This window comes from Salvelinus alpinus, chromosome 27, assembly GCF_045679555.1.
Source record: "Salvelinus alpinus chromosome 27, SLU_Salpinus.1, whole genome shotgun sequence".
NCBI classification, from domain to species: domain Eukaryota; kingdom Metazoa; phylum Chordata; class Actinopteri; order Salmoniformes; family Salmonidae; genus Salvelinus; species Salvelinus alpinus.
In genome coordinates, this window is record NC_092112.1 from 28,979,674 (window position 1) to 29,000,911 (window position 21,238).

At 42.3% G+C, this 21,238-nt stretch overlaps 1 protein-coding gene across 2 annotated transcripts; it reads right to left on the reverse strand.

Moving 5' to 3' along the window:
- Nucleotides 1-6,881: 6,881 nt before the first annotated feature.
- Nucleotides 6,882-9,231, reverse strand: LOC139556323 (cbp/p300-interacting transactivator 2-like). 2 transcript variants are annotated; one of them, XM_071370153.1, is made up of 2 exons: nt 9,095-9,231; nt 6,882-8,751 (listed from the first exon to the last, which is right to left on the reverse strand). In XM_071370153.1, the coding sequence occupies exon 2, from the start codon at nt 8,741-8,743 to the stop codon at nt 8,018-8,020; it is 726 nt and encodes a 241-aa protein (XP_071226254.1). In that variant the 5' UTR covers nt 8,744-8,751; nt 9,095-9,231; the 3' UTR covers nt 6,882-8,017. The 2 variants fall into 2 exon arrangements, with proteins under 2 accessions (XP_071226254.1, XP_071226255.1); XM_071370154.1 differs by having other exon boundaries at nt 9,022-9,158.
- Nucleotides 9,232-21,238: the final 12,007 nt, after the last annotated feature.

Below are 21,238 nucleotides of genomic sequence, written 5' to 3' on the forward strand. Positions count from 1 at the left end.
CTTTGTGGGAGGCAGTTGTTGATGTGTGCAGAGGGTCCCTGGTTCGAGCACAGGAGGAGAGGGATAGAAGCAATATTGTTACACATGATCATTCCACAGGTGCACTTGGTACTCGGGACAATAAACGGCCACTTTAAAATGTGCTGTTTTGTCACACAACACAATGCCACAGATGTTTCAAGTTGAGGGAGTGTGCAATTGGCATGCTGACATCAGGAATGTCCACCAAAGCTTTTGCCAGAGAATTGAATGTTAATTTCTCTACCATAAGCTGCCTCTAATGTCGTTAGACACTGGCCTCACAACCGCAGACCAGGACCTCTGATTCCGGCTTCTTCACCAGCGGGATTGTCTAAGACCAGTAACCCAAACAGCTGATGAAATTGCGGAGTATTTCTGTCTGTTATAAAGCCCTTTTGTGGGGAAAAACTCATTCTGCTTGTCTGTGCCTGGCTCCCCAGTCCATAGATTAGGGCCTAACATATTTATTTCAATTGACTGATTTCCTTATATGAACTGTAACTCAGTAAAATCGTTGAAATTGTTGCATGTTGCGTTTATATTTTTGTTCAGTATAGATTTAACATCACACTTAACCATCTTCCTGTCGGATTGATCAAAGGCGTTTGTTATATTAAACTGATTCAATGTATAGGGAGCCTAGAAACAAATGAATGTGCTATAAATAATTATTATAAATTATTTATTTATGTCAAAAGTCTCTGTAATAGACTAGAAACTATTAAGTATCTGCGGTAAGTTTATTCATTAACAAAATCTATTATGTCTTCCATGTACTTTCAGAAAGTTCCTTTCATCTTTGCTTGGCTCTGACTGACACTATATGATAAGATTGCTTACTGCTAGGCACCAGTATAATTGGCACAATCAAATATTCCTTAGTCAAATGTGGACCTGCTCCGCTCTTGCCAACTCATATTCCAGTGCTGCAGTAGCTGTTATAAAAGGTAGGATACCCTGAGTGCATGTTACATAAGCAACAGAGATCTAAAGCATTGCTTTAATTTGACCCAAGGTGACTCTTTCCTTTTCATGGAGTTGAGTTGGAGTCCTGCAGTATGTGCAGTGAATTTGTAAGTGAAGCGCAAAGAAAGCTTTGTGGTATGATTTCAGAAAAACTTTGGGACAGAAAGCAATTGCTTGTTTAAATCAAACATACTGTAGACCAACAATCAGATGATCTGACCATGAAAGCTGACTATATGTTTGATCTGGTGTTTCATGTATTGTATCTCCACTGGTCTTAGATGTGGCAAATATCTACATGCTTTTTCATCTTTGGGGATTTTATACTGTGTATCTCTCTTGATCAATGTCAATCTACATTCTGTTTCTGTCTCCTACAGCATTACAGGCCCTAGCTGCTCCTCTCCTCCTCCTCTCATATCAGATTCATTGGGAACCAAGACACTCTCCTGCTTTAACACTCCAGAGAACCTGAACATGTCATTAAAGAAAGATAAGTTGGAGAGATACACTGTCAGGGAAGTCAGTGGAGTGTATCTTGTATGTGCAAGATGAAAGTGGCCCTGTTACACAGTTCTACATGTGTATTTTGAATGTATAACTTTTCTGCAACGTGACTCCTCTCCAACATGATGCCTCAGAAACAGAATGTAGATTGACATTGATCAAGAGAGATACACAGTATAAAATCCCCAAAGATGAAAAGCATGTAGATATTTGCCACATCTAAGACCAGTGGAGATATGAAATATCTCATGAAATATTGCTGGTGCTGGGTACAAATAGAATTAAAGGCAAGCCAGAGGGATCTGCACTATCCAAGGTACTCTCTCTCACCTTGGGATGGAAAGAAGAAGAGGCATAGTGCTCAGGAGGAGAGAGAGTATCTTGGATAGTGCAGATCCCTCTGGGTTGCCTTTATTCTGTTTGTACCCAGCACCAGCAATATTTCATGGGATATTTCATATCTCCACTGCTCAGGAGGAGCACTATGCCTCTTCTTCTTTCCATCCCAAGGTGAGAGAGAGTACCTTGGATAGTGCAGATCCCTCTGGCTTGCCTTTAATTCTATTTGTACCCAGCACCAGCATATCTTCTACAGCGAGGGATTCTGACTGGAGATTTGTGATGTCTGCCATCTCATTCACAGCGGGCTTCAACTCAACTACCCTTTTTCCACCTTCTCCTAAGTTTAAATTGTTGTGAATTTCCTAAATACTTATTTTGAGTCTCATACTTAGTCTTAGTTGGTGATCTTTTAACACAGAACACCATAGATAAACACTAAGATTGTCTATACATGTACACATTTTTGTCAAATCTGTTGGACTGTCAGTCCTTGCATCCATAGCTTTGTCTGTGAATCTGAATGGTTACAGTTTTACAGCATAATCCATCAGTTTCCAAAGAGTGGCAGGGTTAGGGTGTTGAAATTACAGATTGGTTCTTTAAATGGTGGGGATCAAGTTTTCAACAAAAAATCTGTGCACACCTGTGAGCAAAATTAATCACAAAGCATTTCGCCTTTTTTAAGGACATGTAATTGTATTTCTTCTTCTAGAAACTGTAAACATACAGATCAGGGCTTGTTTGCACACTCGACAAGGTGTTAATGGCACACAGATTGACCAGCAGAGCAATAGCTATGGTTTTTGGCATAATGATACCCCTCTTCACTGTAGTACATCCCTGCCAACTGTCCCTAAGACAGTTCTGTGTCTATATGAAGAATCATGGTCGTGCTGAAGCTGAGGTATATTGAGGTAAATATGGAATGTTGGGAGCCAATAGGGCATATAATTTTTTCTGAGTGAAATTAATATACAGTGCATTCGGTAAAAAGTTTTCAGACCCCTTGACTTTTTCCACATTTTGTTACTTTACAGCCTTATTCTAAAATGGATCAAATAAAATAAAATCCCCATCAATCTACACACGATACCCCATAATCACAAATTAAAACAGGTTTTTAGAAAACAGAAATACCTTATTTACATAAGTATTCAGACTCCTTGCTATGAGACTTGAAATTGAGCTCAGGTGCATCCTGTTTTCATTGATCATTCTTCAGATGTTTCTACAACTTGATTAGAGTCCACCTGTGGTAAATTCAATTGATTGGACATGATTTGGAAAGGCACACACCTGTCTATTTAAGGTCCCACAGTTGACAGTGCATGTCAGAGCAAAAACCAAGCCATGAGGTCCAAGGAATTGTCCATAGAGCTCCGAGACAAGATTTTTGTCGAGGCACAGATTTCGGGAAGTATACCAAAAAAAGTATACCAAAAAATGTCTGCAGCATTGAAGGTCTCCAAGAATGCAGTGGCCTCCATCATTCTTAAATGGAAGAAGTTTGGAACCACCAAGACTCTTCCTAGAGCTGGCCGCCCAGCCAAATTGAGCAATCAGGGGAGAAGGGCCTTGGTCAGTGAGGTGACCAAGAACGAAAAAAGGTCACTGACAGAGCTCTAGAGTTCCTCTGTGGAGGTGGGAGGACCTTCCAGAAGGACAACCATCTCTGGAGCACTCCACCAATCAGGCCTTTATGGTAGAGTGGCCAGATGGAAGCCACTCCTCAGTAAAAAGCACATAACAGCCCACTTGGAGTTTGCCAAAAGGCACCTAAAGACTCTCAGACCATGAGAAACAAGATTCTCTGGTTTGATGAAACCAAGATTGAACTATTTGGCCTGAATGCCAAGCGTAATGTCTGGAGGAAACCTGGCACCATCCTTACGGTAAAGAATGGTGGTGGCAGCATCAAGCTTTGAGGATGTTTTTCAGCTGCAGGGACGGGGAGACGAGTCAGGATTGAGAGAAAGATGAATGGAGCAAAGTAGAGAGATCCTTGATGAAAACATGCTCCAGAGTGCTCAACACCTCAGACTGGGGCAAATGTTCACCTTCCAACAGCACAACAACCCTAAGCCAACAGCCAAGACAATGCAGGAGTGGCTTCAGGACAAGTCTCTGAATGTCCTTGAGTGGCCCAGCCAGAGCTCGGACTTGAACCCGATCGAACATCTCTGGAGAGACCTGAAAAAAGCTGAGCAGCAACGCTGCCCATCCAACCTGACAGAGCTTGAACAGATCTGCAGAGAAGAATGGGAGAAACTCCCCAAATACAGGTGTGCCAAGCTTGTAGCGTCCTACCCAAGAAGACTCAAGGCTGTAATTGCTGCCAAAGGTGCTTCAACAAAGTACTGAGTAAAGGGTCTGAATACTTATGTAAATGTAAAAATGTCTGTTTTTTATTAGTAATACATTTGCTAAAAACAATGTAATCAATTTTAGAATAAGGCTGTAACGTAACAAAATGTGGAAAAAGTCAAGAGGTCAGAATACTTTCCGAATGCACTGTATACTGAACAAAAATATAAACGCAACTTGTAAAGTGTTGGTCCCATGTTTCATGAGCTGAAATAAAAGATCCAAGAAATGTTCCATATGCACAAAAAGCGTATTTCTCTCAAATGTTGTGCACAAATGTGTTTACATCCCTGTTAGTGAGCATTTATCTTTTTCCAAGATAATCCATCCACCAATCAAGCGTGGCATATCAAGAAGTTGATTAAACAGCATGATCGTTACACAGGTGCACTTTGTGCTGGGGTCAATAAAAGGCCACTCTAAAATGTGCAGTTTTGTCACACAGCACAATGCCACAGATGTCTACAGTTTTCAGAGAGCATGCAATTGGCATGCTGACTGCAGGAATTTCTAACAGAGCTGTTGCATCCAACGTCATTGGCAGTACATCCAACGGAACTCACAACAACAGGTCATGTGTAACCACGCCAGCCCAGGACCTCCACATCCGGCTTCTTCATTTGCAGGATCATCTAAGGAGGGGTGTGGGGTTGCTGAGGAGTATTTCTGTTTGTAATAAAGCCCTTTTGTGGGGAAAAACTCCCTCTGATTGGCAGGGCCTGGCTCCCAAGTTGGTGGGCCTAAGCCCTCCCAGGCAAAGCCATGGCTGCGCCCCTGTGAAATCCATATATTAGGGCCTAATGAATTTATTTAAATAGACTGATTTCCTTCTATGAACTTTAACTCAGTAAAATCTTTGAAATTGTTGCATGTTGTGTTTACATTTTTGTTCAGTATAATTAAAGGGATTGCACAGCACACTTCACAAAGACAAGGGTCTCAAATTGATAACCTACTGTATTGATGTGTCAATTTAGTTTTTTATAGTCAATGACACCAATTTCAGGAATTATAGCAATTTACTGATAACCCTTCAACTCTTCAGTCTCTCTCTGCTAACAATTCAAGCTTCTTTTAAAAGTGTGTCCTCTGAACCTAATCCTTTCTTCGTTATGAAAGGGATGACTGATTTGGAAATGGGGGAAAAAACCTCAAGGACAATACAGGGTAGCATGCCTCTGGGATGAATGAGTCTCCACTTCAATATTCAGTAAAAATCTCACCTGGGACTCATCTCCCTGCACTTTTATTAGTCTCAATTATTGATTTATGCCGTGTTTAAAATTCTCTTCAAATTAACTCCCTGTAATAGATACATAAATTAGGAGTGAACAGTCAGTAGTATAATTGCCTTAGCTGAGAAACGGTTCAGGTCTCGTCAGACAGTGAGAGAGAGCTCAACAGATGAAGCCACCGAACAGTAGCATGGTAAAGGTTAGACGCCTGCAGCGTTACATCTCATGGTTCATTCCATAATCTCATTGAGTACTTCCTAGTGGCACTCCAGTCTCATTTTCACCTAATTTAACACCTGATTTACTTAACAAAAGGCACATCTCAATAGGTGGTCCAGGTAAGTCATGACATAGCACAAGTGGGGGGGAGGGGGTTCTCTGTTGCTCCTCTATTGTTCCTCAAGCACTTCCCTTCAAAACTAACTACTTGAATGCCCTACTCCTTGAAGTTTGCAGTTGTGTCTTAAAGACACCATTTTGCTCAAAACATATATTTTTTACCCTGTAGTGTTTGTGCTTTACTGTATTTATATCGCTTTTCAACAGTGAAAGTTTAAAAATCACTGGAGGACGTCTGTATGTGTTTGGTTCCACTCTCTCTCGCACCATTAAGGATCCATAAAAACAGGTATTATGGGCTGAATAGTCTAAACGTCATTTCATAGTTCATTGTCATCCAAGGAAAGTGTTAAATCTTTTACATTTTTAAATCTTATTTACAGTTTGGCAAAAACAATATGAGTGTACTTATTAACTAGCTTGACAAAAAGACAGACCTTATGCAATCAGCATTCAATGGCAGTGCCTTCTCACATGGCATATCAAGCATAACTAAAAAACAGTATCACATTAGATCATTGTCCAATATCTGCAGTGGCATCATTGTAAATAATAAATAACACAGGTGTGTCATCTTAGTTTCAAGGACAAAGTGAAGCTCATTGCACTGTATTTCTATGCATGCATAGTTTCAATCACAGAGATGCAAAACACTAGACTTCTTTGTAATACCTATGTAATAAGTACTAGAATTGTTAGGTTGTTGGGTATTTTTAGGCTGTATGCATCATTAGTGGTTAGTCTCAGAAGTACACTCTTAGAAAAAAAGGTGCTATCTAGAACCTAAGAGTGTAGTATTTCCTCACAACAACACTAACCGGGCGCCGATGACGTGGATGTTGATTAAGGCAGCCCCCCGCACTTCTCTGATTCAGAGGGGTTGGGTTAAATGCAGAAGACACATTTCAGTTGAATGCATTCAGTTGCACAACTGACTAGGTATCCCCCTTTCACTAACTACAACTTTGGAACCATGTGAACCAAACTGAAATCTGAATGTAAAAGGATAGTTGTTTTTTGTCCTGCCACTATGCAAAAGTATGCAACAACAAACCCCACAAATTGAAAACACATGGAACGGATGCCAACACCCACAATCACACCATGTTCACTTCAGTAATGCACTTCAGCTGCTTTATTCATGTTTGCAAATTAAAATAGAATAAATTACAAAAATACTGTCCAACTTTCCTTGAAAGCTTCAACACAGTAGTATTGCCATGTATCGCATACACTAAATAAGCACAGTGGTGTCAATTCTCAGAACTGATGAGGAAGAAAACGTCCTGTGAAATTATACTCTCTACCTTGATAACATTCCACACCATTTATTGTCCACAAAGGAAAGAGCAGGGGGGAGGGGGCCGGGTATTCAAGCGAGGAGTATCCTTTTTCCAAAGACAATATTTTGTCTCACTCTTTCTACCAGACAGGTCCCATTTAAGCATGTGGACAATACCCACACCTCAACACATCACTCCCTCTATTATTGAAGGATCCACATCTCTCCTACAATTAACCTTTACAATAACCGAGACAGCCAAGTTCACTCACACCACATCCTGGCTGGGATACAAGCAATGTTAGAAAGACATTTGCAGGGGAGAAGAAGAAAACACAAGTTGCAGTTCTCTTCCATAATAGACAAATCATTTTACATTACAGATATCTGATAAGTATATCGCCACAAAATTGTACAGTATATTATTGTAGGGAACAATGACACAGCACTTGTCTAGAAGCATGTTTCTTAACCACTTAGATCATTTAGAATATGGTTCATTTGCAATTCATAATAATTCAACATTTTCTGTCATCCAAAATGTTTGAATGAGGCAGGAAAATAAATATACCAAGCACACCATTGTACATCTCTATTTTCTTTGAGGACTATTCAAATAAGCAGACAGCTCTACTCCAGTAGGTTTTCTTGATTTCCCATGTTCAGTTGTTCAATTAAGTAATGATGCATTTCATGGATTTGAAGATGTTCCTTCTGACAGACTCGATTGAGGTTGTAGTGCATTCCTACTCAAACAAACTCATTTCCATGATGTCTGCAGTGCAGTGTAAGCCTATTACCCCTCAAATATTAGAGGAATTTATCTAGTATAGCCTACATGTTTGAATGGTTCTCCATTGGTATATTGCAGATCTCTCTCAAATGCTTGAGTTTAAGAGACAAACAGGAATGCTTTAAAGTCTGTTTGAGTAGATGACTGTATAAGTCCACTTGCTGAGAATTAACAACTCACTCGGCTTGGCTGTTGCTTACATACAAAGTCTGTCATGAAATCAAACTCGTTCTGTCCTAACCACAGCTCAGGTAGCTCCTTTATTCGGTCCAGCCCCATCTCAATGACCAGAGACATCAAGACCTCCTCATCAATAAAGTCCGTGTCAATGACGTTGGGGGGCAGTATTGCAGCAGGCAAATGGTGCGCCTGTGGAGGCAAACTGGACGTGCTGTGTTTCGCGTTGCCATCTCTGAACTGTTGTCCTGTCCCGTTAAGTTGATGATTCGCAGGATGTAACTCATGCATATAATGATGATGAGAGGGATGTGTATGGTGGCTGTAGTACTGCGTGTTGAGCTTTTGTAACTGCATGCTTGCCGCGAGCTGTCCTTGAGTGGGGACGGCGGCGGTGGGTCCCACAAATTGAGAGCTATAGCGCGCACCGGGAGGCATGTTGCCGTTTGGGTGTCCAGCGTTTACATTTACATTCCCCGACCCCACTGAATGTCTAATTCCGTGGTTAGATGTTACATTTCCCCCTCCGTAGTGCAAATGATCTCCCATAATACCAGTAGTGTAGCCATGCTGCTGTTGCTGCTGCTGTTGTTGCTGATGGTGTAGTGGGTTCGAGAACTGCCCCATGCCCATTCTGCGTGCTGGGTGGTGATGGTGGAGACCATTAATAGCTTCAGGGAATCGTCCATGGTTCATTGCCATCATGCGGTCTACCATTCCCCAAGCTGTCACAAATTAAAAAACAAAATTACATTTGCATCGACAGGATAAGACAAACACCATTAGCTTATCCAATAAATGACGCACAATGACAGTGGAAAGGATTATCACCCAGTAAATAGTTTTGCTGTTAAAGCCTTCAAAAAAGTATTTAGAAGCATACTTCCCATGCAAAACATTAATATTAGACACTATGTATACAATGTAACTGCAGACTGGTTCACAATAACAGAGCTGCAAGGTTGTATCAAATGTCTCCGTGATATTGTAATTACTTTTTTTTTCAGTGTATAAATTTCCCGCAGGTCACTCCTAGGCTGTTGTCCATACACAAAACTTGCTCTTTACCTCCTTGACTGGATCCCTTGGATGTGGTTCCGCTGTCAGCACAACACGAGTAACTATATCAGTCCAGTTTATGCGATATGTAGTCCCAACTCAGTGAACACTGTGCATTCTGAAAACCAAGATAGCGTACTTTCAACCTAAACTCAGAAAAAATAAAAAACTGTTTCAAGCGCCCTCGCCCAGTGCTGATATACTATACAACCAGTCATGGGCGGAGTGAGCCAAATCTTGAATCTGACGAGACGAAAGTCTGGATTCAGGATCGCAAAAAATGTGGAGCAGAGCCTTCGCCACCCTCCCGCACCAATCGCCTCCCAGCAGCAGCAGTTTCACAGCAGAAACATCGAGGCACATTACCTCATTGCAGCTATTTCTGTTTAAGTCAAGAGTGGGAAAACATTAACTCACTTTTCACACCTTTGGAAAGTTCAACATGCATAGAAGCTGTTCCCCAATTTTGCGCAAAGAGGTGAGAAAATGACCAAATGGCCAGATTATTAGGCTATCTATTGACTCCTAAAACTGGTCAGGATCTATACATGTACCAATTCATAAAACTATATCATTAGGATACGCGTGGATGTGTTATCCACGAGTTTATCAACCTTCATAATTACAATTACAGAATCAACTTTCCTGAATCCTAATGTTAAGAATGACAATGAGATGCTCTGTTTAGGTAGGCTATAAGTATACAGAATACAACACTTTAATAGTGTAGATTTAATTTGTATTAATAAGCGTTTTTATATCAGTATTTAACATTTCTGACATGTTGAGAGACACATGAATACAGTTGGAACGGTGGAAACAATCCAATGCTTCTGCAGCCTTTGCTAGTTCCATGTTTTATGAATATCCAAACGCGTCTGCAGGCGTGCGGTACGTGCGCCCTGCTCCTAGCGGTTGTCACTGATGTTTTGATCAGCCAAACTCCTGCTCAGTGCTCTGTAAACAAACCTGATCACCTCAACCAATGTACTGTTTTTGCCTCAAACCTGACTATGCCCACTGCTGTACACAAAAACATATCCTGTTGCTTCTCCTGAGGGTACAAAGCATATGCGGCTGCTGTGTGGAGGACAGCTCATAATAATGGCTGGAATGGAGCAAATGGAATGGCATCAAACACATATAAACCATGTGTTTGATATATTTGATACCATTCCCTTGATTCAGCTCCAGTCATTACCACGAGCCCGTCCTCCCCAATTAAGGTGCCACCAACCTCCTGTGGTACAAATCAAATCAAATTTTATTGGTCACGTACGTACACATGGTTAGCAGATGTTAGTGCGACTGTAGCGAAATGCTTGTGCTTCTAGTTCCGACAGTGCAGTAATATCTAACAAGTAATCTAACAATTCCACAACAACTACCTAATACACTCAAATCTAAAGGGATGGAATAAGAATATGTACATATAAATATATGGATGAGCGATGACTGAGTGGCATAGACAAGATGCAATAGATGGTATACAATACAGTATATACTGTACATATGAGATGAGTAATGTAAGATATTTAAACATTATTAAAGTGGCATTATTTAAAGTGACTAGTGATCCATTTATTAAAGTGGCCAATGATTTCGGGTCTATGTGTAGGCAGCAGCCTCTGTGTTAGTAATGGCTGTTTAACAGTCTGATGGCCTTGAGATCGAAGCTGTTGTTCAGTCTCTCGGTCCCAGCTTTGATGTACCTGTGCTGACCTTTCCTTCTGGATGGTAGCAGGGTGAACAGGCAGTGGCTCGGGTGGTTGATGTCCTTGATGATCTTTTTGGCCTTCCTGTGACATTGGGTGCTGTAGGTGTCCTGGAGGGCAAGTAGTTTGCCCCCGGTGATGTGTTGTACAGACTGCACCACCCTCTGGAGAGCCTTGCGGTTGAGGGCGGTGCAGCTGCCGTACCAGGCGGTGATACAGCCCGACTGGGTGCTCTCAATTGTACACCTGTAAAAGTTTGTGAGGGTTTTAGGTGACAAGCCAAATTTCTTCAGCCTTTGAGGTTGAAGAGGCACTGTTGTGCCTTCTTCACCACACTGTCTGTGTGGGTGGACCATTTCACTTTGTCCGTGATGTGTACGCCAAGGAACTTTCCATCTTCTCCAATGCTGTCCCGTCGATGTGGATAGGGGGGTGCTCCCTCTGCTGTTTCCTGAAGTCCACAAGCATCTCCTTTGTTTTATTGACGTTGAGTGAGAGGTTGATTTCCTGACCCCACACTCTGAGTGCCCTCACCTCCTAACTGTAGGCTGTCTTGTTGTTGTTGGTAATCAAGCCCACTACTGTTGTGTCGTCTGCAAACTTGATGATTGAGTTGGAGGCTTGGACCCAATTGCACAGAGCGGGGTTGAGACCTAGGGCCTCAAGCTTAATGTCAATGAACAACATTCTTACATAGGTATTCCTCTTGTCCAGATGGCGGATAGGGCAGTGTGCAGTGTGATGTGGACCTGTTGGGGCGGTATGCAAACTGAAGTGGGTCTAGGGTGGCAGGTAAGGTGGAGGTGATATGATCCTTGACTAGTGTCTAAAAGCACTTCATGATGACAGAAGTGAGTGCTACGGGGCGATAGTAATTTAGTTCAGTTATCTATGCCTTCTTGGGGCACTTTCAGTTCTGCGCGAATGCCGCCATCTATCCACGGTTTCTGGTTAGGGTATGTTTTAATAGTCACATTGTGTACAACATCTCCAATGCACTTCCTTATAAACTCACTCACTGAATCAGCATATAAATGAATGTTATTCTCTGAGGCTGCCTGAAACATTTCCCAGTCCGTGTGATCAAAACTATCATGAAGCGTGGATTCCGATTGGTCAGACCAGCATTGAATGCTTCTTGCCACAGGTACATCCTGTTTGAGTTTCTGCCTATAGGACGGTAGGAGCAAAATAGAGTCGTGGTCGGATTTGCCAAAGGGAGGGCAGGGGAGGGCCTTGTATACATCGCGGAAGTTGGAGTAGAAGTGAACCAGTTTATTGCCCACGCAAGTGCTACAAAGCCAGCTGCGTATTATGCTTGGCTCTTAAAGGAGCAATCAGCAGTTGCTACATCCATTTTTGTACTTAATATGTACATTGATTCTTGAAGAATATAGCCTAGCTTATAAATGCCTCATGAGCTTAGTTGAACTGACATACTCTATCAGAAGCCAAACTATAAGCTTTTTTACTCCAATGTTTGTAAACAAAGCAAATGTAAACAAACAATGTATATCTTTAAAAAAATATTACAATTATCATGTTGATATCATTGATGGCCAGTCCTTGCATCCATAGCTCTGTCTTTGAATTTGAGAGTGGTTCAATTTCTCCAGCCCCAACATGCCACTTTTTACAGAACCAGGGAAAGAGGATACCTAGTCAGCTGCACAAGTGAAAGCATTCAACCGAATAATGTCTTCTGCATTTAACCCAACCCCTTTGAATCAGAGAGGTGAGGGGGTTCCCTTAATCGACATCCTCAGCACCTAGGTCCTAGGGTGTAGTTGTTGTTGGGGGTTAACTGCCTTTCTCAAGGGCATAACCTTGCCAGTGTAACAGTATAACTTTGGTCCGTCCCAGTGACCTTTCTGTTACTGGCCCAACACTCTTAACCACTAGGCTACCTGCCGCAAATAGTGGTGGGGGAAGACGCTTTGTTATTGTTTCAATTGCTGATTGCCGCTTTAAAGTGACTGACTGCACAGGCCGATTATCAGTGCCACACTGGAGGCAAATTAGCAATGCATGATTGTAAACATCTATTATTTGCAGATCAGTAGGCCTATGTCAGTACTTAATAAGTGAAGGTGGCTCATGCATATGAAAAGGCAATGATACTGGTGTATGCAAATCCCCTTACAATACAATCCCCCTAATTTTGAAGCCACCACGCCTCCATCTTGGCACTCTCCCTACCAGTTTTAAAACATTTTTGGGAAGCTATAGAAATGCATATTTTCCCATGTTTATTCTATTACAGACACCTTAATGTATGCTTAAATTATATTATGTGAGCTAAACATAAAAATAAATGACAAAATATAGAATAACATTTTCCTTAAAGTATAATTTTTTTAAAGTTCGAAAGTTACTCTCCCCAACTACAATTTTTAAAAATTAAATACATGTAATTTTGTCCTTGGAACATTTAATTAAAATACTGTAGAATTCCATTCATTCCTATGGAGGACTGCTTCTTTTCAAGTAGCTGCAGCCCAATATGGCGACCGGAGTATAAGCAAATGGGTGTGTCAAAAGGAGTGGGTGTATGAAAAGCGAATCAGCTAATTGGGCAGATTTGTTGCTTCTCAAGACCGTTTTGCATAGCTGATTGGGCTGCACTACAAGTGGATAGTAAGGAGATACGTGGCCATTTTTTTCTTTCTCACATTATTTTATTTCAAGTAGGATAGCAGCCTGCACAATAAATACCTAATATTGAAACCATAGACGCTTGACTTTTTGCACATTTTGTTACGTTACTGCTTATTCCCCCCTCCCATCAATCTACACATAATACCCCATATTGACAAAGCAAAAGTATGTTATCTGTTTTTTTGTTGTTGCAAAAAACAAACAAAAACTAAAAATTGAAATATCACATACAGTACTAATCAAAAGTTTGGACATACCGACTCATTCCAAGGTTTTTCTTAATTTTTTACTTAATTTTTTACATTGTAGAATAATAGTGAAACTATGCAAAACTGTGAAATAACACATTTGGAATCATGTAGTAACCAAAAAAAGTGTTACACTTCAAAGTCACCACCCTTTGCCTTGATGACAGCTTTGCACACTTGGCATTCTCTCAACCAGCTTCATGAGGTAGTCACCTGGAATGCATTTCAATTAACAGATTTTTTAAGAACAAATTCTTATTTACAATGACAGCCTACCCCAGCCAAACCCAGACAACACTGGGCCAATTGTGCACTTGTAACGGCTGTCGTAGTCGTTCTCCTCCTCAGACGAGGAGGAGCATGGATCGGACCAAGATGCGGATTGGTAAGTATTCATATTTTAATGGGAAAACAACAAACACTACAAAATACAACAACCAACAAACGTGACTAACCTGAAACAGTCCTGTGTGGCCCAAACACTGACACAGGAACAAACACCCACAAAACACAGGTGAAACCCAGGCTGCCTAAGTATGATTCTCAATCAGGGACAACGATTGACAGCTGTCTCTGATTGAGAATCATACCAGGCCGAACACAAAATCCCAACATAGAAAATCAAACCTAGACCAACCCACCCAACTCACGCCCTGACCAACTAAAACAAATACAAAACAAAGGAAAACAGGTCAGGAACGTGACAGCACTGCCCTATGGGACTCCCAATCACAGCTGGATGTGATGCAGACTTCTTGCACCAGGGACCTTTTGCACTGAGATGCAGTGCCTTAGATCGCTGCACCACTCGGGAGCCCAACAAGGTGTGCCTTGTTAAAAGTTAATTTGTGGAATTTCTTTCCTTAATGTGTTTGAGCCAATCAGTTGTGTTGTGACAAGATAAGGGTGGTATACACAAGATAGCCCTATTTGGTAAACGGCAGAGTCCATATTATGGCAAGAACAGCTCAAATAAGCAAAGAGAAACGACAATCCATCATTTTTTAAGACATGAAGGTCAGTCAATCTGGAAAATTTCAAGAACTTTGAAAGTTTATTTAAGTGCAGTCCTAAAAACTATCAAGCGCTATGGTGAAACTGACTCAAGTCTTGTTGGGTATGAAGCTAGAAAATTGGCACACCTGTATTTGGGGAGTTTCTCCCATTCTTCTCTGCAGATCCTCTCAAGCTCTGTCAGGTTGGATGGGGAGAGTTTCTGCACAGCTTTTTTCAGGTCTCTCCAGAGATGTTTGATCAGGTTCAAGTCTGGGCTTTGGCTGGGCCACTCAAGGTCATTCAAATACTTGTCCTGAAGCCACTCCTGTGTTATCTTGGCTGTGTGCTTAGGGTCGTTGTCGTTTTGGAAGGTGAACCTCCACTCCAGTCTGAGGTCCTAAGTGCTCTGTAGCAGGTTTTCATCAAGGATCTCTCTGTACTTTGCTCCGTTAATCTTTCCCTCGATCCTGACTACTCTCCCTGTCCCTGTCCCTGCCTCACAAAACATCCCCACAGCATAGCATGATGCTGCCACCACCATGCTTCACCGTAGGGATGGTACAGTGGCAATTTTAGCATGTAAATCTTGGGGGGGGCAAACTCCTCCACATTTTTTTAGATGCATGCCCTCAAAGCCACTACACAACACAACACAACACAACACTAAACAATACATTAATTGCACTATAACGGTGACAAACGGTGCCCACGAACTGTTAGGGCCTACATAAAGTTGTCCCAACAGCAGCACTTTCCTTTCAGCACCATGGAGTCTTTACCGCCGCTACATCTGGCTATCAGCTGTGCCTCGTCTGGCAGCGAAACAGTTCATTCAGCCTCATTTACTGCCTTTATAAAAAAACATAGCTGATATGGCTGACTTGCTTAAACAAATGTGGTTTCTACTGACAATTTAGATGTACAAACTATGGCATAAGGGGACGACGAGTGGATAAGACGCAATCCGTAATTTCGATGAAGACATTCATGAGCGAGCTAGGAAGGACATAGTCAATATAACTATTTGTTCAGGTCTTTTGAAATTCAGAACATGGGCTTCTAACAGCTTAATACACAGCATACACTTAGTATTACTTTCATAGCTACAGTACACATATCTTCCTGGCATATTACATCATTTATGCAACAGCATACAAGACATGTTTGGACTCAGCTTGTTGTGTTGTGCTCACTTGAACAGGAAGGTGGCGCGGCAGTCCTTGTGGACATATTTTGTCATCAAACTTTGTAATCAGAGTCTGTCATTCTCTGGATTTATGATGCTTTCAAGACAACTGGAAACAAAAAAACCAAGGTTGAATCATGACGTCAGTGATCTTCCGGTCGGAGCTCTAGAAAGAGGCCCAAGTTCCCGATTTAGAATTTCAAATTGGATGACCGTACAAAACGTATTTTCCCAGTCGGAGCTTGTTTTTTCCGGAGTTCCCAGTTGTCTTGAACTCACTGTTTTGAACATGGAAGAAGTCATGGGCCATGGTGTTGAATGTTTATCCTTTTAAGCTTGGAAAAGAGACCCTTAAACCCAGACTTGGACCACACACACTCCACTTCAATAGCAGGCCAGTGACTGCTTTGCAACTCTTGCAGCTAGCCACTGTGTAAAGGGTTGCGTCAATCGAATCTGGTATCAGGATAAAATGTGATTCAGAGTCACCGAATATACTTTAAGTATTTTTATTTAACACAAGCGATAAATGGTAAATGCAATTTTCGTATATACGGGTTCACTGTATCACCACGCAGGGTAAAGCAGAGAACTGACTGAAATAGTACAGACATCTTCTTTTATACTAAGACAGAGTTAGTTCCCGCTTCTGAGCTGGCCTGTCACAGTAGAGGCTGAGCGTGGTTTAAACTTGCTAGCCTATCGGTGGTGCCCAGGCTGGTCCCAGCCTCACAGCACACAGGACCCAGATATCCGGAAGTGTTTGTTGTGAAGATTGAGCTGAGTTGTCGGTTGTTACATTGCTCAGTTCCTGTTTTCTTGTTATTCAGTAATTTTCCATCTTGTCTCAACCTTGTTGTTAGCACAGTCGACACCCTAGATTAGCAACAGCTTTTCTGCAGTCACGCTATGTTTTGTGATTAACTTGTCCTATTTCCATAAGGCATATATTTTTGTTTAAAAAGAGAACAAAACCATCCTTCACAATTGATTCCTTCCAAATCACTCATTGATTGAATTTGCGATTTCCAACTTGTTGTGTGATGTTTGTTTCCAATGGCCGATTCATGACGATGACTGCTTGTCTAGCTTGCTAGCTAAGATTTTGAAAGTATGATGTTGACATGATCAGTACAATCAAAGCTATGGTAGATATAATGGGATTTGATGTCATTTTATCTGTGGTCAATGACCTTAAGCCTTCTTGGATTGGCACTTCTAAAGCTCTATTGCAGCACCCAAGGGGCTTGCATTTTTGAGCTCTCCCCTTAGATCTTGTGGTGACGTAGTGTCCCCATGAGTGACAGAACACTGAGACAATCACAGCGCAACTAGAGAACATTACCAACCCCTACGCTTTGTATTTTTAGCTGGATGCCCCACCACCACAGAAAGCACTGAGCTATGCTGAAACACCTGCATTTTGGAGCTGCCTTACCCAAGAAAGCAAAAAAGAGACCATGTTTGTATGCTGCTTTATTAACAACATTTTTATTTTACATTGCTTGAAAACTAACATGTGACATGTATTAATACTAAAATAACATGCAAAACAGGCAACAACAAAAAAACATGTATATATATATTTTTTAACTATACACGTGACAGGTCGCCACTGGGATGGTGCCAGGTTTCCTCCGGATGTGACGCTTGGTATTCAGTCCAAAGAGTTCAATCTTGGTTTCATCAGACCAGAGAATCTTGTTTCTCATGGTCTGAGAGTCCTTTAGGGGCATTTTGGCAAACTCCAAGCGGACTGTCATGTGCCTTTTACTGAGGAGTGGCTTTCGTCTGCCCACTCTACCATAAAGGCCTGATTGGTGGAGTGCTGCAACCGAAGGTTCTCCGATCTCGACAGAGGAACTCTGGAGCCATGTCAGAGTGCTCAGTTTGGCCAAGCGGCCAGCTCTAGGAGAATGATGGAGGCCTCCATCATTTTAGAATGATGGAGGCCACTGTGTTCTGGGGACCTTCAATTCTGCCGACATTTTTTGGTATCCTTCCGCAGGTCTGTGCCTCGACACAATCCTGTCTCTGAGCTCTATGGACAATTCCTTCGACCTCATGGCTTGGTTTTTGCTCTGTGAGACCTTATATAGACAGGTGTGTGCCTTTCCAAATCATGTCCAATCAATTGAATTTACCACAGGTGGACTCCAATCAAGTTGTAGAAACATCTCAAGGATGATCAATGGAAACAGGATGCCCTTGAGCTCAATTTCAGTAAGTAAAAAATTGTAAAAAGTAACACAATAAAATAACAATAACGAGTCTAAATACAGGGGGTACCGGTACCGAGTCAATGTGTGGGGGTACAGGTTAGTTGAGGTAATTTGTACATGTAGGTAGGGGTAAAGTAACTATGCATAGATAATAAACTGTGAGTAGCAGCAATGTAAAAACGGGGGGGGGGGGGGTAAATAGTCTGTGTGTGGCCATTTGATTAATTGTTCGGCAGTCTTATGGCTTGGGGGTAGAAGCTGTTGACTTGGTACAGCTTGCCGTGCGGTAGCAGAGAGAACAGTCTATGACTTGGGTGAATGGAGTCTTTGACAATTTTGACACCGCCTATAGGTAGGTCCTGGATGGCAGGAAGCTTGGCCCCAGTGATGTACTGAGCTTTACGCACTACCCTCTGTAGGATGCTCTCGATGGTGTAGCTGTATAACTTTTTGAGGATTTGGGGACCCATGCCAAATCTTTTTATTCTCCTGACAGGGAAAAGGTGTTGTCGTGCCCTCTTGTTGTGTTTGGACCATGATAGTTGGTTGGTGGTGTGGACACTTGAAACTCTCGACCTGCTCCACTACAGCCCTGTTGATGTCAATGGGTGCCTGTTCGGCCCGCATTTTCCTACAGTCCACGATCAGCTCCTTTGTCTTGCTCACATTGAGGGAGAGTTTTTTGTCCTGGCACCACACTGCCAGGTCTCTGACCTCCTCGCTATAGGCTGTCTCATCATTGTCAGTAATCAGGCTTACCACTGTTGTGTCGTCAGAAAACTTGATGATGGCGTTGGAGTCATGTTTGGAAACGCAGTCGTGGGTGAACAGGGAGTACAGGAGGGGACTAAGCATGCGCCCCTGAGGGGCCCCAGTGTTGAGTATCAGCGTGGCAGAAGTGTTGTTGCCTACCCTTACCACCTGGGGGGCGGCCTGTCAGGAAGTCCAGGATCCAGTTGCAGAGGGAGGTGCTCACATACAGTGAGGGAAAAAAGTATTTGATCCCCTGCTGATTTTGTACGTTTGCCCACTGACAAAGAAATGATCAGTCTATAATTTTAATGGTAGGTTTATTTGAACAGTGAGAGACAGAATAACAACAAAAATATCCAGAAAAATGCATGTCAAAAATGTTATAAATTGATTTGCATTTTAATGAGGGAAATAAGTATTTGACCCCCTCTCAATCAAAAAGATATCTGGCTCCCAGGTGTCTTTCATACAGGTAACGAACGGAGATTAGGAGCACACTCTTAAAGGGAGTGCTCCTAATCTCAGTTTCTTACCTGTATAAAAGATACCTGTCCACAGAAGCAATCAATCAATCAGATTCCAAACTCTCCACCATGGCCAAGACCAAAGAGCTCTCCAAGGATGTCAGGGACAAGATTGTAGACCTACACAAGGCTGGAATGGGCTACAAGACCATCGCCAAGCAGCTTGGTGAGAAGGTGACAACAGTTTCTGTGATTATTCGCAAATGGAAGAAACACAAAAGAACTGTCAATCTCCCTCAGCCTGGGGCTCCATGCAAGATCTCACCTCGTGGAGTTGCAATGATCATGAGAACGGTGAGGAATCAGCCCAGAACTACACAGGAGGATCTTGTCAATGATCTCAAGGCAGCTGGGACCATAGTCATCAAGAAAACAATTGGTAACACACTATGCCGTGAAGGACTGAAATCCTGCAGCGCCCGCAAGGTCCCCCTGCTCAAGAAAGCACATATACATGCCCGTCTGAAGTTTGCCAATGAACATCTGAATGATTCAGAGGACAACTGGGTGAACGTGTTGTGGTCAGATGAGACCAAAATGGAGTTCTTTGGCATCAACCCAACTTGCCGTGTTTGGAGGAGGAGGAATGCTGCCTATGACCCCAAGAAACCATCCCCACCGTCAAACATGGAGGTGGAAACATTATGCTTTGGGGGTGTTTTTCTGCTAAAGGGACAGAACAACTTCACCGCATCAAAGGGACGATGGACGGGGCCATGTACCGTCAAATCTTGGGTGAAAACCTCCTTCCCTCAGCCAGGGTATTGAAAATGGGTCGTGGATGGGTATTCCAGCATGACAATGACCCAAAACACACGGCCAAGGCAACAAAGGAGTGGCTCAAGAAGAAGCACATTAAGGTCCTGGAGTGGCCTAGCCAGTCTCCAGACCTTAATCCCATAGAAAATCTGTGGAGGGAGCTGAAGGTTCGAGTTGCCAAACGTCAGCCTCGAAACCTTAATGACTTGAAGAAGATCTGCAAAGAGGAGTGGGGCAAAATCCCTCCTGAGATGTGTGCAAACCTGGTGGCTAACTACAAGAAACGTCTGACCTCTGTGATTGCCAACAAGGGTTTTGCCACCAAGTAGTAAGTCATGTTTTGCAGAGGGGTCAAATACTTATTTCCCTCATTAAAATGCAAATCAATTCATAACATTTTTGACATGCGTTTTTCTGGATTTTTTTGTTGATATTCTGTCTCTCACTGTTCAAATAAACCTACCATTAAAATTATAGACTGATAATTTCTTTGTCGGTGGGCAAACGTACAAAATCAGCAGGGGATCAAATACTTTTTTCCCTCACTGTAGGTGTTCCTTTTGTCCAGGTGGGAAAGGGCAGTGTGGAGTGCGAATGAGATTGCGTCATCTGTGGATCTGTTGGGGCGGTATGTGAATTGGAGTGGGTATAGGGTAGGACTGCCCAACCCTCTTCCTGAAGATCTACCGTCCTGTGCGTTTTCAGTCCAACCCTAATTTAACACACCTGATTCTACTAATTAGCTGCTCATCAAGACCTTAACTAGCTGAATCAGATATGCTAAATTAGGGTTGGACTGAAAACCTACAGGACAGTAGATCTCCAGGAAGAGGGTTGGGCAGCCCTGGTCTAGGGTATCCGGGAGGATGCTATTGACGTGAGCCATGACCAGCCTTTTAAAGCACTTCATGGCTACCGACCTGAGTGCTATGAGGCGGTAATCATTTAGGCAGGTTACCTTAATTTCCTTGTGCACAGGGACTATGGTGGTCTGCTTGAAACATGTAGGTATTACAGACTCGTTCAGGGAGTGGTTGAAAATGTCAGTGAAGATACTTGCCAGGTGGTTCGTGCATGCTTTGAGTAAACGTC